This window comes from Lepeophtheirus salmonis, chromosome 6 (genome assembly GCF_016086655.4).
Source record: "Lepeophtheirus salmonis chromosome 6, UVic_Lsal_1.4, whole genome shotgun sequence".
Lineage (NCBI taxonomy): Eukaryota > Metazoa > Arthropoda > Copepoda > Siphonostomatoida > Caligidae > Lepeophtheirus > Lepeophtheirus salmonis.
Genome location: NC_052136.2, coordinates 5955269 through 5967639, shown reverse-complemented (window position 1 = coordinate 5967639; position 12371 = coordinate 5955269). Strand labels below are relative to the sequence as shown.

General features: G+C 33.4%; 2 protein-coding genes and 1 long non-coding RNA gene across 3 annotated transcripts in view; 1 reads left to right on the top strand and 2 right to left on the bottom strand.

Annotated features, from left to right (window-relative positions):
• Positions 1-2876: 2876 nt before the first annotated feature.
• Mad (Mothers against dpp) lies at positions 2877-4734 on the bottom strand. Its single transcript, XM_040714415.2, has 3 exons — positions 3497-4734; positions 3194-3434; positions 2877-3132 (listed from the first exon to the last, which is right to left on the bottom strand). Exons 1-3 carry the CDS (start codon positions 4503-4505, stop codon positions 2973-2975), a joined length of 1410 nt encoding a protein of 469 aa, XP_040570349.1. The 5' UTR covers positions 4506-4734; the 3' UTR covers positions 2877-2972.
• Positions 4723-7549, top strand: LOC121119681 (uncharacterized). The gene is made up of 6 exons (XR_011780822.1): positions 4723-4864; positions 4930-5213; positions 5281-5696; positions 5830-6069; positions 6382-6882; positions 6953-7549. It is a non-coding gene; the product is annotated as an uncharacterized lncRNA (long non-coding RNA).
• A 4593-nt stretch (positions 7550-12142) lies between these two features.
• Positions 12143-12371, bottom strand: part of PMCA (plasma membrane calcium-transporting ATPase 3) — a 29169-nt gene continuing 28940 nt past the window's right edge. The window contains 1 exon segment of the mRNA XM_071889495.1: positions 12143-12358. Within this exon segment, the coding sequence (XP_071745596.1) occupies positions 12334-12358 (25 nt within the window). The 3' untranslated portion in view covers positions 12143-12333.

The following is a 12371-nucleotide window of genomic DNA, read 5'->3' as shown; positions in this document are numbered from 1 at the left end:
ATTGTTCAATTGGGATGTTTTATGTAGCATTACATATATACTTGATAGCAGAATCAAACAATAAACAGCATATTTATATAAATATAATATGTGATACAATTGATAAATAAATCAAAGCAACAAAGCTTTAATGCATCCCTTTTGACCTTCCGAGAGGAAATGATATATGTAGCATTAAGTATGAAGAAATCAAAATTGATTATAAATAATAATTTCTATAAGAGCTAATCAAAAAACATAAAGTATTTAAAATCAGAGTAATTAATTGAAAATAAATTCATATGCGGCCCGTCAACACAAAAGCAAGCTAGAATGATTTTTCCAAAATGGAGTCTGGGATTACATAACTTTTATTCTTCCATGGATTAATTATCATCAAGGAATATTTTGACTTATCCCTTGGGTACTGAAAGTCCCTCAAAATGCATCGTCACAATGAAATAGTTAGAAATGAATGGAATCTATGTATTTGAAAGCCCATATCGTGGCCAAATACATTTGCATAAATCACATAAAGGTTTTAAACTACATTTGATATTTTTGAGTGTCTCACCATATCCTAGAAATTTGAATATAAAGCCAATAGTGAATGGAAATATTGAGATGTTTAAAAATAAATTGGACATATTTTCTTTTTTTCTTGATAGTTGTTCAAGATCGTTTTTGTATTAACTCACCACATACATAATATGTCAGTATGATTCAATTTCCCATCCACCCCCACCCCACACACTGCTCAAAAGGTTTTTAGAACGGAAATATCAATTATATAAGTAATTATCCATACTGAAATTCGAAAGAAATATTATTAGATATTAGGAAGATTACTATATATTTATACCAACTTACCACGAACTATCAAGACGAAACTCCTTCTTTGGTCGGTAGCTGACCACACCTGTGGGTATCTTGGACAATAATACAGATTTTGTGAATCTCTTAGTTTCTTTATCCTTTGTAGTATTATCCATTTCTTTGGTTAGAGAAAGCTGAGGCGATGAAGCTATTGCCACACGAGGGAAAATGTAATTACTATGAAGGTTCGCCATGCGTTATACTTAATTCTAACGTTCGCTAATAAATGTACAAACTTTTTATCGTTCACTATGTGCCTAGTAATGTGCTATACTGACAAAAACTCCAACAAATAAGTAATATATCATTACTTCCAAAATATACATGTGTTTAAATGTTGAGTCCCACTACCTCTATGAAATGACAGGCCTTAACAGAATTACATAGTATTTACTATTTAATACACAAGAGTCAAAAAGTATTAGACTCCTTGTAAAAGCAACATGACAAATATTTACCGACGCTCCTAAATATGACCTTCTATAATAGGATTCATATTAAATATCTAACAAAATGCAATGATGACAAGTGATTGTAATGTTAAACATAATGGACCAGGGTTTTTCTCCCAAAAATTTGCTTTCCCAGGATTTTACACCCACATATAATTATTTCATAATATAAGCATTATTCAATTATTATAATCACCTTTGTCAACAAAAGTGAACGGAGGTTGTGCAATTGCCTCCGTTTTTCTGTTTGTAAGCAGTAAGAAGCCATTAAACGTCAAGCAAAACGTAAAAAATGCATAATCGACCACACTTTTGAACAAATTGAGATACATAACTCATTATGGAAAATGATTTTATGAGGACATTTGTGCTCTGCAATGTGCCCATTCTAGTTATAAATGTATAAAGATTCTTCTTTTAACCCGCGGGCCGGGTTGTGTATTTTACAATTGTACACCAAAAAATAGGTCTTCATCGGCTCCTATTTAAGTTATTTATTGGAGGTGAGATCGAGTTACTGAAATCTAAAAGCTGAATCCACCAGCTTTAATAAAAATAATCTTCACACTATAACTGATACTAATAAAATGAGAATAAATGGGTAAGACTATCCATAAATGTAATCATTTTTCTAAAAATGTAATAATAGTCACTAAAATTGTACTTAAATTATTTACTATTGGGATCCAGATATTTCCCGGAAATGAGAAAGCCTGATAAGGACCATCTAAGGTAGATTTGAAGAGTATTTTATTTTTAGCCAGAGCTGGATTAAAAATTCCTATTTTACAAGTCCAAGTAGAATCCGCAGTCTTTGGTATCAAGTCTCAAATCTATACTCACAATTACTACAGAATATTTCTATAGAGTGCATAATAATGATTTGGTTGTTAATGTGGTCTTTAGGGTTTTCTTGAATTGTTCAGCATAAATTAGTGATAAGAAATCAAAAATAATGTCCCCCCCACAACCGAATAAAATCTCAATTGTTAAAATTTTTGCTACTTATTCTGAATTGAATGGAGTTTTTTTCACCATCCAAGTTACTTTCAGGATTATTTACATTGTCTTGTAAAAAAATGAAATGAATTTGAAAAAATTAATTCTTAAAAAGTTAATCCCAAATCCAGTAATGTCTTGTGCTTTCTAGTTTAAGGGAAATCTAGTCTTCGATTTTGAGCTCTAACCAAGCTTCAAGACTTCAAAATAAGGATTTGAGACCAAGTCTGTACCACTAATATTTTTTTTAATGACCTTCAACTCAAAGATTTATCAAAAAATGAAAAATATTTCTCATCGTACATGTACATAGGATTTACTGAGGGAGACGTTGAGTACAAATGGTACCCACTAAAACATCGAATTTCACAATTCAACTACTAGAATTATTGATGATATCATTATCTTAACTATGTTTTTCAAACTCTCGTGCGTAAGAGAGAATTGTAGCCACTCCAAGGGATCTATGAACATCCAATTTATTGAAATATCTTTCAGTGTGACGAGTTGCGACCAATAATGAAATATTCTCAATTATTATAGAAAAAGGTTGAATAAAAAGGAACTGGGTAGTAAATATTAATCTTTATTTTGATTTTAAAGAATTTTTGTATATATATATATATAAATGATGTACTCTAGGTAATGATTTAATTTCAATCCTTTTTAAGAGACTGAAGATATATGATTTTGAGGAGAGCCCATTTGTGTTAGAACCTTATCTAACCACTGAAGAGGGCCATGCAAGTGTATTTCAATCCAGCAAGGAGTAGAAGTTACATCCTGTCGATGATATTCGGCTCCCCATCCTTTGACAAACGACATTCTAAAATGAGAGAACAAAAAAAAATTCTTAACTAACAAATGAATATGATAATATATTATACCTAATTGTACACATCTTGGTAAGCTCATAAACAGCTTCAAACCCATGATTGACAGATTGAGAGAGAAGTTGAGCAAACTCTTGATTATTGAATATTTTTAAAGAGCATCCTGGAGGAATTTTGCATACGGTAGTAGGGTGAAACCCATGATGATAGTTGCAATTGCGTGATTGCACGAAAATAGCACTGTCAGAGAGACATTCTGCATAGACTTCACCTCCAACATAATAAAAATGAACACCTAGAAGAGAGATATAAAATATAAATAGGAATGAAAAAATGCAAACATGGATTCCTTCACACCTTTGCCAATGTGTCTTCTCGTATTTTCAATGGTGGAGTTTCTATTCACATTGGATAATTGACCTAAACAGAAGCGATTATTGTTGTTGGATGGGTTTGTGAAGCCATCCACAAGGATGGAGTGAGTTTGTGCATGATAAAACTCTCCAACTCTGGAGTTAAGCTCATAGTAAGCAATGGAACACCAATAAGGAGGCTCTTGATAGGGTACAGCATTGGAGTCATTCATAGGTGCTTCCGGGGATGTAACAGAGACTGTTTCCATAGCATGCTCATCTTGCTGCGAGGTTCGCCTACTAGGATCTTCGTTGGACGGCGTGTATGCGGGAGGAGGTGTATCGGGGCCAACAAATAGGGGACTCTGTGGATTAATAGAAGAAGCTGGCGAAGGTTGTTGTGCCTGTTGTTGTTGTTGTTGTTGCTGCTGTTGCTGCTGCTGGGAGGGGGGTTGTAGGGGAGCTGCAACAGATGGAGGCGGAGAGTTGAAGCCATTTTGTGTGTATGAGACATTTTGTGGCATGGGAGGCTCTGGAACTTGCTGAAAGGGAAGAAGAGAGTGTCCCGGGACGTAGTCTGAATGTCTCGGAACGAGAACTGGAGGTAGAACGGGGGATTCAACCCGTTTGTAGTGATATGGATTAATGCAAACCTCCTTGTGCTTCTTGTCGAATGAATATTGACAGACATCAAGCGCCTTGAGTTCGTGATGCGACTGTAGATCTGGCCAACGCCAGACGCGGCAGTAGATGACATGTGGCAGCCCCTTCCGATGCGACACTTGGAGTCTCCCATCCAAACTTCGAGGTATCGTCACACATTTGGCCACTTCATTTGGACAACTAAGTGCTTTTTCTAGCTCAGCAATTGCTCCTTTCGTCTTTTTGAGCTTTTTAACGAGAGAGTCGATGGCTTTTTCGGCCCATTTCTCTTCCTCATCACCCTGCTTCCAACCCAAGAGTTTCTTCACAGCAGGAGAAGTGAAGGAAAAAAGGGAATTCAAATTACTCATTCCACCACTTTGAACGAGCTTTACTCATTAACTACGACATTCTTCCTTGTATAATAGAAGAGTTTATTAGTATTTTAATTCGAGTTTGCCACAAATGTCGCGTAGATTTAAAACCTGCCCCAACAGGCCCATCAACCCTCCACCTGCTACATAAACATGCCCATCTTATCACAACATTCTGATTCTTTCACACGTACGCTCTCCAGTCTGCAGCATCATTCAATCGTTTTTCTTCTCTTCTCCCCCTCCTAGTCCTAGCGAACACACTTCTCACTTCTTAGCAACTCACGTCTCGCCGTCTCCCTCCTCCTTAGTCCTACTCTAGCCTCGACCCACACTCCACGCTAGACTACAAACTAGTAATTAATAATTGCAAACCTAGTACATTGTATTATTATTTATTAAATGTCCTCCATTTCTCCAGTACCTCAAGCAGAGACAGCCTAGCTCACATCTTCTATAATAATTCCTAAAGAAATTTTATTTTAAGTGATATAAGAATGGTCAAAAATTATTGAAGCCATCGTGACTCATTAAAGAGATTCAGTCAAATCCTGATATAAAAAAATACGCTTATAGTTCTTTTTAATACATAAAATACTTTGCATAGAAGAAAGAAGAGGTAAAAAGTCTTCAATTCATATGTTCTTCGCTTTTTTTGTATCAACTTCATAGAAATTCATGAGATGGAATAAATCTATTTTATAGGTACAGATCGTAAGCTGGCTCCAACATTTTTTACTCTTATGTTTCTTTTTTAATTCATTTCACATAGCTTTTTAATCAAACCGGTCACATATGAGTGTCCTCCGACAAACACTTTCCCTGAAAGATAAGCTACAAATCATCAATGATCTGTCAAAATCAGGTTCTAATCAAACACGGGTTGCCTCGAAATATAAATTTTCAAAATTACTTATTTACATAAGTATCCTAAAATTATGGGTTTTTTTACATACTTCGGATAATAAAAAATCCGGACATAGTCTACTTTTCATCTAAAAAATACCAGTTACCTTTATCCGGATTTGACTATATTTAGTCCGGGATCTAATAACATATGTAGTTGATAAAATCATGGAACTTTGGATAACTGGAATAGAGACATCATTTTTCCTTCTCCAAAACGAGTCATTTTTTTAAATTATACATATACAGTGTGCGAAACCAAAATTTGAGCAAGCATAAAAGGTTTGAAATGGAGAGTAGAGTTACAAGTTTGAAATGCCTACTGAATTTTTATAATTTTATCAAGAAAATTTGCGAGCAACTATTTTAATATTTTGTTTTGATTTAAATCATGGAAGAAACAAAACGAAACAAGGTCCTGACTTTACTCCGCGCGGAAATAAAGCCCAGGAACATTGCCAATGTAGCCCATATCATCACCAGATCTTAATCCATTGGATTACAGCATATGGAATATTCTTGAGGGGGAAGCTTGTGCACCTCCCCCACACCAGGGATGTATATGAACTGAAGGTTTTCATCATTGCAGCCTTGGACAAAATGCACAAGGGCTTGAATTAAGTCTGTAGGACCCGGTTGGAGGCTGTTGTGGCAAGTAATGAGAATCATATTGAATAAACGATAACTTAATTATATGATAATTTATTAGAATAAAATTTCAAGTATCTATCTCACATTGTTTATGAGAGATATAATCAAATATTGTTGTGCTAACTTTGGTTACGCACACAGTACAATAATATATCAGTGGTCCAAAAATACCAAGTGGTCCATATAATCTGAACACTTTTAATTTTAAACTTCAATAAGATATAACTTATTAATTTAAAATAGAATGTCAACAAAATGAATACTATAAATGGATGTGTGTCTGAGCTCTTTTAATCATTAATATAACCATCCTTAGCGACAATGATAGCTTGCAGGCGGCGGCGGAAGGCGTATTACCCGGCCAGTGCTGGCTAAAAGTGGCTTTGAGGGCCCCTCATTGTTATGATGAAGGAGACTGCAGGCCTTCCCCTCGACATGCTTCCAATAGGTGTATTGTGTAGGTGGCCAAAAGTGTCAAAAAAAGAGTTGCAACGGAGGAGATGGGATTCTATCATCACTGGTGTCAAAAGTGGCCTCTCCACCCTTGAAATGATCTTTCCACTTACTTTTTTGATAGTTCTCTGGAGAGTCTTGTGTGAACCCCCAAGCTTTCTTGGATGGGCTTGAGGGGTTTGGCTTGGGCTATTTTTATTAACTTCCTCGGACCAGTTTGCCCTTTTTGTCAGAGTCCTTCCTCCTCTACAACGTTTCGGACTTGCTGATGGTGTACAAGTTGGTCCTGGAGACGACCAACTACTTTGATTGCGCGAATGAGAATTCGTCGATCACGTTCAATTGTGATGTTCTTGACTTATACGTAAGCTACAGAGTTTAGATTTTTTTTTTTTTTGTAACTAATTGTTTATTCTTTAATATATTGAAATAAGGATTCGAACACTCAACCTTCATTAATTATTGAATTAGTAAGTGTACAGATTTCAATGGACCACCTGGAATATTGTGTTTAACATTTTTAAAATATCAAACTACAAATTTCAGTAAAGAACGGCTTCATATTTTTTTAATTTCACATTTTAATCTTAAAATTTATTTTATACAAAAATCATTTCTTAACCTGGATATCGTATGATATTTATTTTTAAAGAAGTACAGTCTAAAAATGTATCTAAATACAAATTAAGCACTAAGAACTGAAAGTGTATTAGATATATGTTATAAGAAGAAGGGATCTATGACTCAAGTGGGAACCAAAACATATGGACGTCGATAGACTTTCATGTATCTAGAATTCCTTGATTAAATGTAGGGCAGATCTGGAACTGTTGCTATAGACACATTTTCTCGAATATATAAAAACTATAGCTACCAAATTTAAATTATAATTTTATAGAATAATTCAATTAATAACTTTCAGATATTGGATAAAAACTGGTAAAGGTATTAAATAATTGCCCTATGGAGGAGCAAATTTTTTGTAATAATGCAATTAGTTTTTCTTTGGTTTAATATAACAGATATCGTTTGAATTATGGATTCTTTTGCAATCAATTTTTATAATATTTCAGAATTCAAAACTCATTCAGTGAGGATAAATTTGAGATATTACAACACTGACATAGTAGATGTAAAAGAGTCGCAACGAGGATTTCTCATTTACTAGGGTTAAGCGGGATCCTGTTAGCCAATATTAAATACTGTGAAATTTAAAAAGAAATAATACATTTTAAGCTAGAATCCTTCCTAGAAAGACTAAGGAAAGAGACGACATATCGATTATAATCATTATAAATAAATAAAAATGTAACGGGCCGTGCAGAATTATTTACCGATTTTTGTTCAAAACATATCGCGGACAATAATGACATTTCGAATGACTTGAGAAACAATTATTCATACATTTTTAGAATAATAAAATAGTTTGTGATCAAATTTAATCAATGTCGCCACCATTTGACTCAATGACACTGGTTAGGCGACGTCTGAAGCTGCCACAGACTTGCTGGATGTAATCGGCGTCCATGGAGGGCCAGGCCTTGTTAACAGCAGCCTTTAAGGTATTTATGTTCTTGTGTCGTTTTTTGCAGGCCTTGGTCTCCACGTGCACCTAGATAGAGAAGTCTAGTGGGTTCAGATCTGGGCTCTGAGGGGGCCAGTAGTCCTTGGCCAAAAGCTCATGTTGTCCTTGAGCCACTCCTGAGCTTTCTTGGAAGCGTGGGCGGGTGTTCCATCTTGTTAAAAAACCCAAGGAGAGTTGCCGACTATGGATTTGATCCACAGAAGAACCTTGGCTTCATGGCCTTCCCGTTGGAGGCCACGAGACCCAACATCATCACCGAAGCAGGGTGCTTTGCTGTTGCCACATAGCGGTACTTATCTTGCACATCTCCAAAGCTCACAACACGGTCATTTTGCCTGTTGAAAACAGGATCGACCGTAAAAGTTTTCTCATCTGAAAAAATGATGATGCGTCCAGAGGAGCTCTTGATATCATTCAAGATTTTCTGGCACGCTCAAGTCTGACTTCTCGCTGACGTTCAGTTAGCAGAGGGCGTTCAGTACGCCTCAGGGACTTTCCTCCATCCCTTTCCAATGCCCTTGAAACAGTTGATCTCGACGTTCCCATCTTTCTGGCCATGTCGGCAATGTACCTTGTGGGAGTCCTCTTGAACACTGCCTTTACTTGCCTTGTTGAGACAGTTGGCTTCCTGCCAGCCCCAGGGGAATGCTTGAGATCACCCCCAGCCTCCAAGGGCTTGGAAACGTTGTAAATTGTCTTCAACGAGGCCCCAAACTGTTCCTTAATGTTGTTATGAGGCACTCCCGCTCGGAGGAGTGCTGTAATTTCGATCCTCTTTGTTTCCTGATTGGACATGGTCTCACGTGTGGCAGTTGTTACGCTCTCACAGGAAGGATTTTTGTTTATTTTAACAGTAACAATACGAAACAATCAGATTGGTTGCCAACAAACCTCTTAAAAAGTATATTTTCATCATCGGTAAATAATTTTGCACGGCCCTGTACCTCAAATATGTTCAGTCATTCACACACTCTTGATCAAAAGATGTTCATTGCGCAAGGTGACAAGATTTTATGTCTAAAAGTATTCGTATTTTCCAATTATGTCTGTCGACTCCTTCGTCCTAATACATAATTTATTCTGATACCCATGTTCTTCGTTTTTAACATCTTCAGTGTACAATTGAATGCAGGATTTCTTGAGAATTTTCCATAGGTGTAAAACCCAGGAAAAATTCCGGAAAACAGGATTCTGTTTAAGAAAAACAGTCGCAACGAGTGCTGCAGCTTTCCTTATATTGTTTATTTGCTTAAAAGCTTAAAGCAAAAAGTGCTGCAATTATCCGTAGTCAATTCAATTTTCCTCCCCATAATTTAACAATATATATTTGCATAAAATAGGAATATAATAGTTTAAGGATTATATTTACGCAATCATTCTTTAAGTATTTGTAAACTAATGAATTGAACCAAATAACTGGATTTTTATATCTCTAATAATAACTAATGTAATAATTATCTATGTCAAAGGAAAGCATTGAGGATTTGATGTATTTGAGATAATAATTAGTTAATTAATTATTAAAGATGGACCAATATGAAATGCAAATTATGTCATTAATACCCTAGGTTATAAGTATTTTTTGTACAATTTTTTAAAATCTTTAACAGCAGGCTGTTTTGTTTAGTATAGAAAATCATACAATAATTAAGCCTAAATTACGGCCTTGGCATGTATATACAGGAAAGGTCAAAACAAATATCACAAATTTTAACTCGCCAAAATCAACAATAAATTAGTCATTTTTAAAGGGTCATGAATCATTTTTGGTTGTCTGTATTTGAATTCTATTAAATAAGATTGTTTTTCAGACTATTGTTTCAAAAAGAACAAGATTATCCAACCAATATTCATTTGAATTCTATATTGAGCTTGAGTAAGAATTGAGACTCAAAATATAATGAAATAGTACATCGTACAACTATCGTCAACTGGCAATATAGACCCCATTGTTGACATATTATTAATTATGTATTAAGCAGGGTCCGTTAAAAATGTGGGTCCGCAACCATTGCTTATGTATGTATCTGGTATGACTATTAAATTTGCTATCATTCGAAAATACTATATCTTTCAAGAAACTTATTGCAAACTATTTGTAAATATTTTCTTTACAAGTAAATGTATTCATGATTCCATTTAATGTGTAGTTAAGTTTATTGAAGGTAGATACTAGCTCTAAACATAAGATTAAGAGTTTTTACTGAGGAATCATTCTAAAAGCCTTATAAAAAACTGCAGAATAGTCAAGGATGAATTTTTACTCATTCACTTCAATTTTAAAAAAAAATTATAAAAGATTGTTAAAAAGTAATTCACTTCAATCGTAAATAATTATTCCTAATCACTTTTTAAAGATAATGTTTTCCTCCTATTTCTTATATGAGAATATTAAAGCATCCGTAACTTCTAAAAACGCATTTATTTTTTTCGGATTCAAAAAGTGTCACGTCCACAAAAGGAAGACAGCATTTTGTTTCGAGGCGACTAAAAAATGTGAATCTTATTATTACTAATTAGAGAAGGGAAAAATATTTTTTGAATTACAAATTTTCATATAATTCGGTATATATATAATAAGATTTTTGACTGACGAATTTGTTAGCCTGCAAAAAGTGTTATATAGAGTCGAGGGGATTCGCAGGGATTTGTACTGCAGGGGCTACACACTGTAGTGCTCTTAAATCAATGAATTTTTTTCTTTATCAACCCAAAATTATAGATTCGGCAAAAATTGTAAGTTTAAAGTATCGCAGGTAATTCAGAGTTTTTTTCTTCTTCTTGAAACTCTCTATTTTTGAAAGTAAATGGTCTCACCTCGCCCATTCAAAGTAACTTACTCGGAATGGATTTCAATTGTGTAATTGTGGAGCAATTAAATTCTTACATTTTTCTAAATCCCAAAATATGTATTTCCCAATGATAGCAAATATGAATTATATCCCAATGTGGCTACTCAAACTATATCTAGAAGCATTTATTCCATATTCCCATTTTTGACACACCCTGGTGACCTCGACGCAAAGTGTGGATTAGGGGGATTCGAACATTGGGAGAGAGCAAAGACACACAGATTCGAGAATGAAATAATTTTTTGAAATAAGAATAAATGTTTTATAATTTCCTTCTAAATATTATATATCAATAATAAGGAAATAATAGAAGTTGTCAAATAATAAAATTTCAATAAGAACAAATAAATAAATTAATCAGTAAATGAGGGAAATTAAACAAGACAAAAAAATCTTTCACATACACATCGCATCTTATCATCATTAATCATAATAGTAGTAGGTAATAATAAAGACTTCTTATTTGTTCTCGATAATTAATTAATTAACAGTTTAATAAAATAAAATAATAATAATAGTTATTATTAATAAATATGTGTATTTCGGTCCATTGTTGTTCACTTTCTTTGTTCTCAAATGGAACAAGTAGAAAATTTTAGTAAAAAGACCGAAAATTGACAAAAAAAAAAATATATTATTTTTAACGGAGGCAGTAAAATGCAGCGAATAATGTAGTAACTATATTAAGTACAAATAAAAATAGTAATTAATAGTAGTAACAATAATATAATAATAATTTTTTAAGTAATTAATTAATTAAATATATATGTATATATAAATAAATAAATCTTAATTTATTTTTGCAGCCCTGAGAAGGAAGCTATTATTTTCAGTTTTTTTTTTCTTTTCTTTGTTATCATAATTATTAATCATCTTATCATATTCATTATTATTATTATTATATATATATATATATAAGTATTTTAGCCCTAAAAATTGTGTTGTTTTTTTCTTTTTAAAAAAACTAATAATTAATTTTAAAAAAATCATGCACAAAACTGCCAGAACTTGAGAGAAACAAAATTCATGGATAATTATTATAAATGGTTTTGTATACTTTCTTTCTTTCGATTTAAAAAAGACCTACAATCATATTATATTAATATATATCAATAATAATATGTTTCAGGTTTTTGGTCCACACCAATTAAAGGTTATGTAGTATATTCGCATATATATATATATACTTAACATTTTCTTAGCATTCTTCTTTTTCTATAACTTTGGGGATATAATATTTGTTGAAATGGTAAAAAAACGAACATTTGGGATGGATAATAAGAAAAGGGGTAGCAAAAAATATATTTTAAAAAGAATGAAAAGTAGAGAGCAAGTTGTTTGTTTGGTTGGTTGGATTTCATGGTTTAGTAGTAGTTTATTAGAGTAATAGTGTTTCTTTCTTTCTATATTATTGAA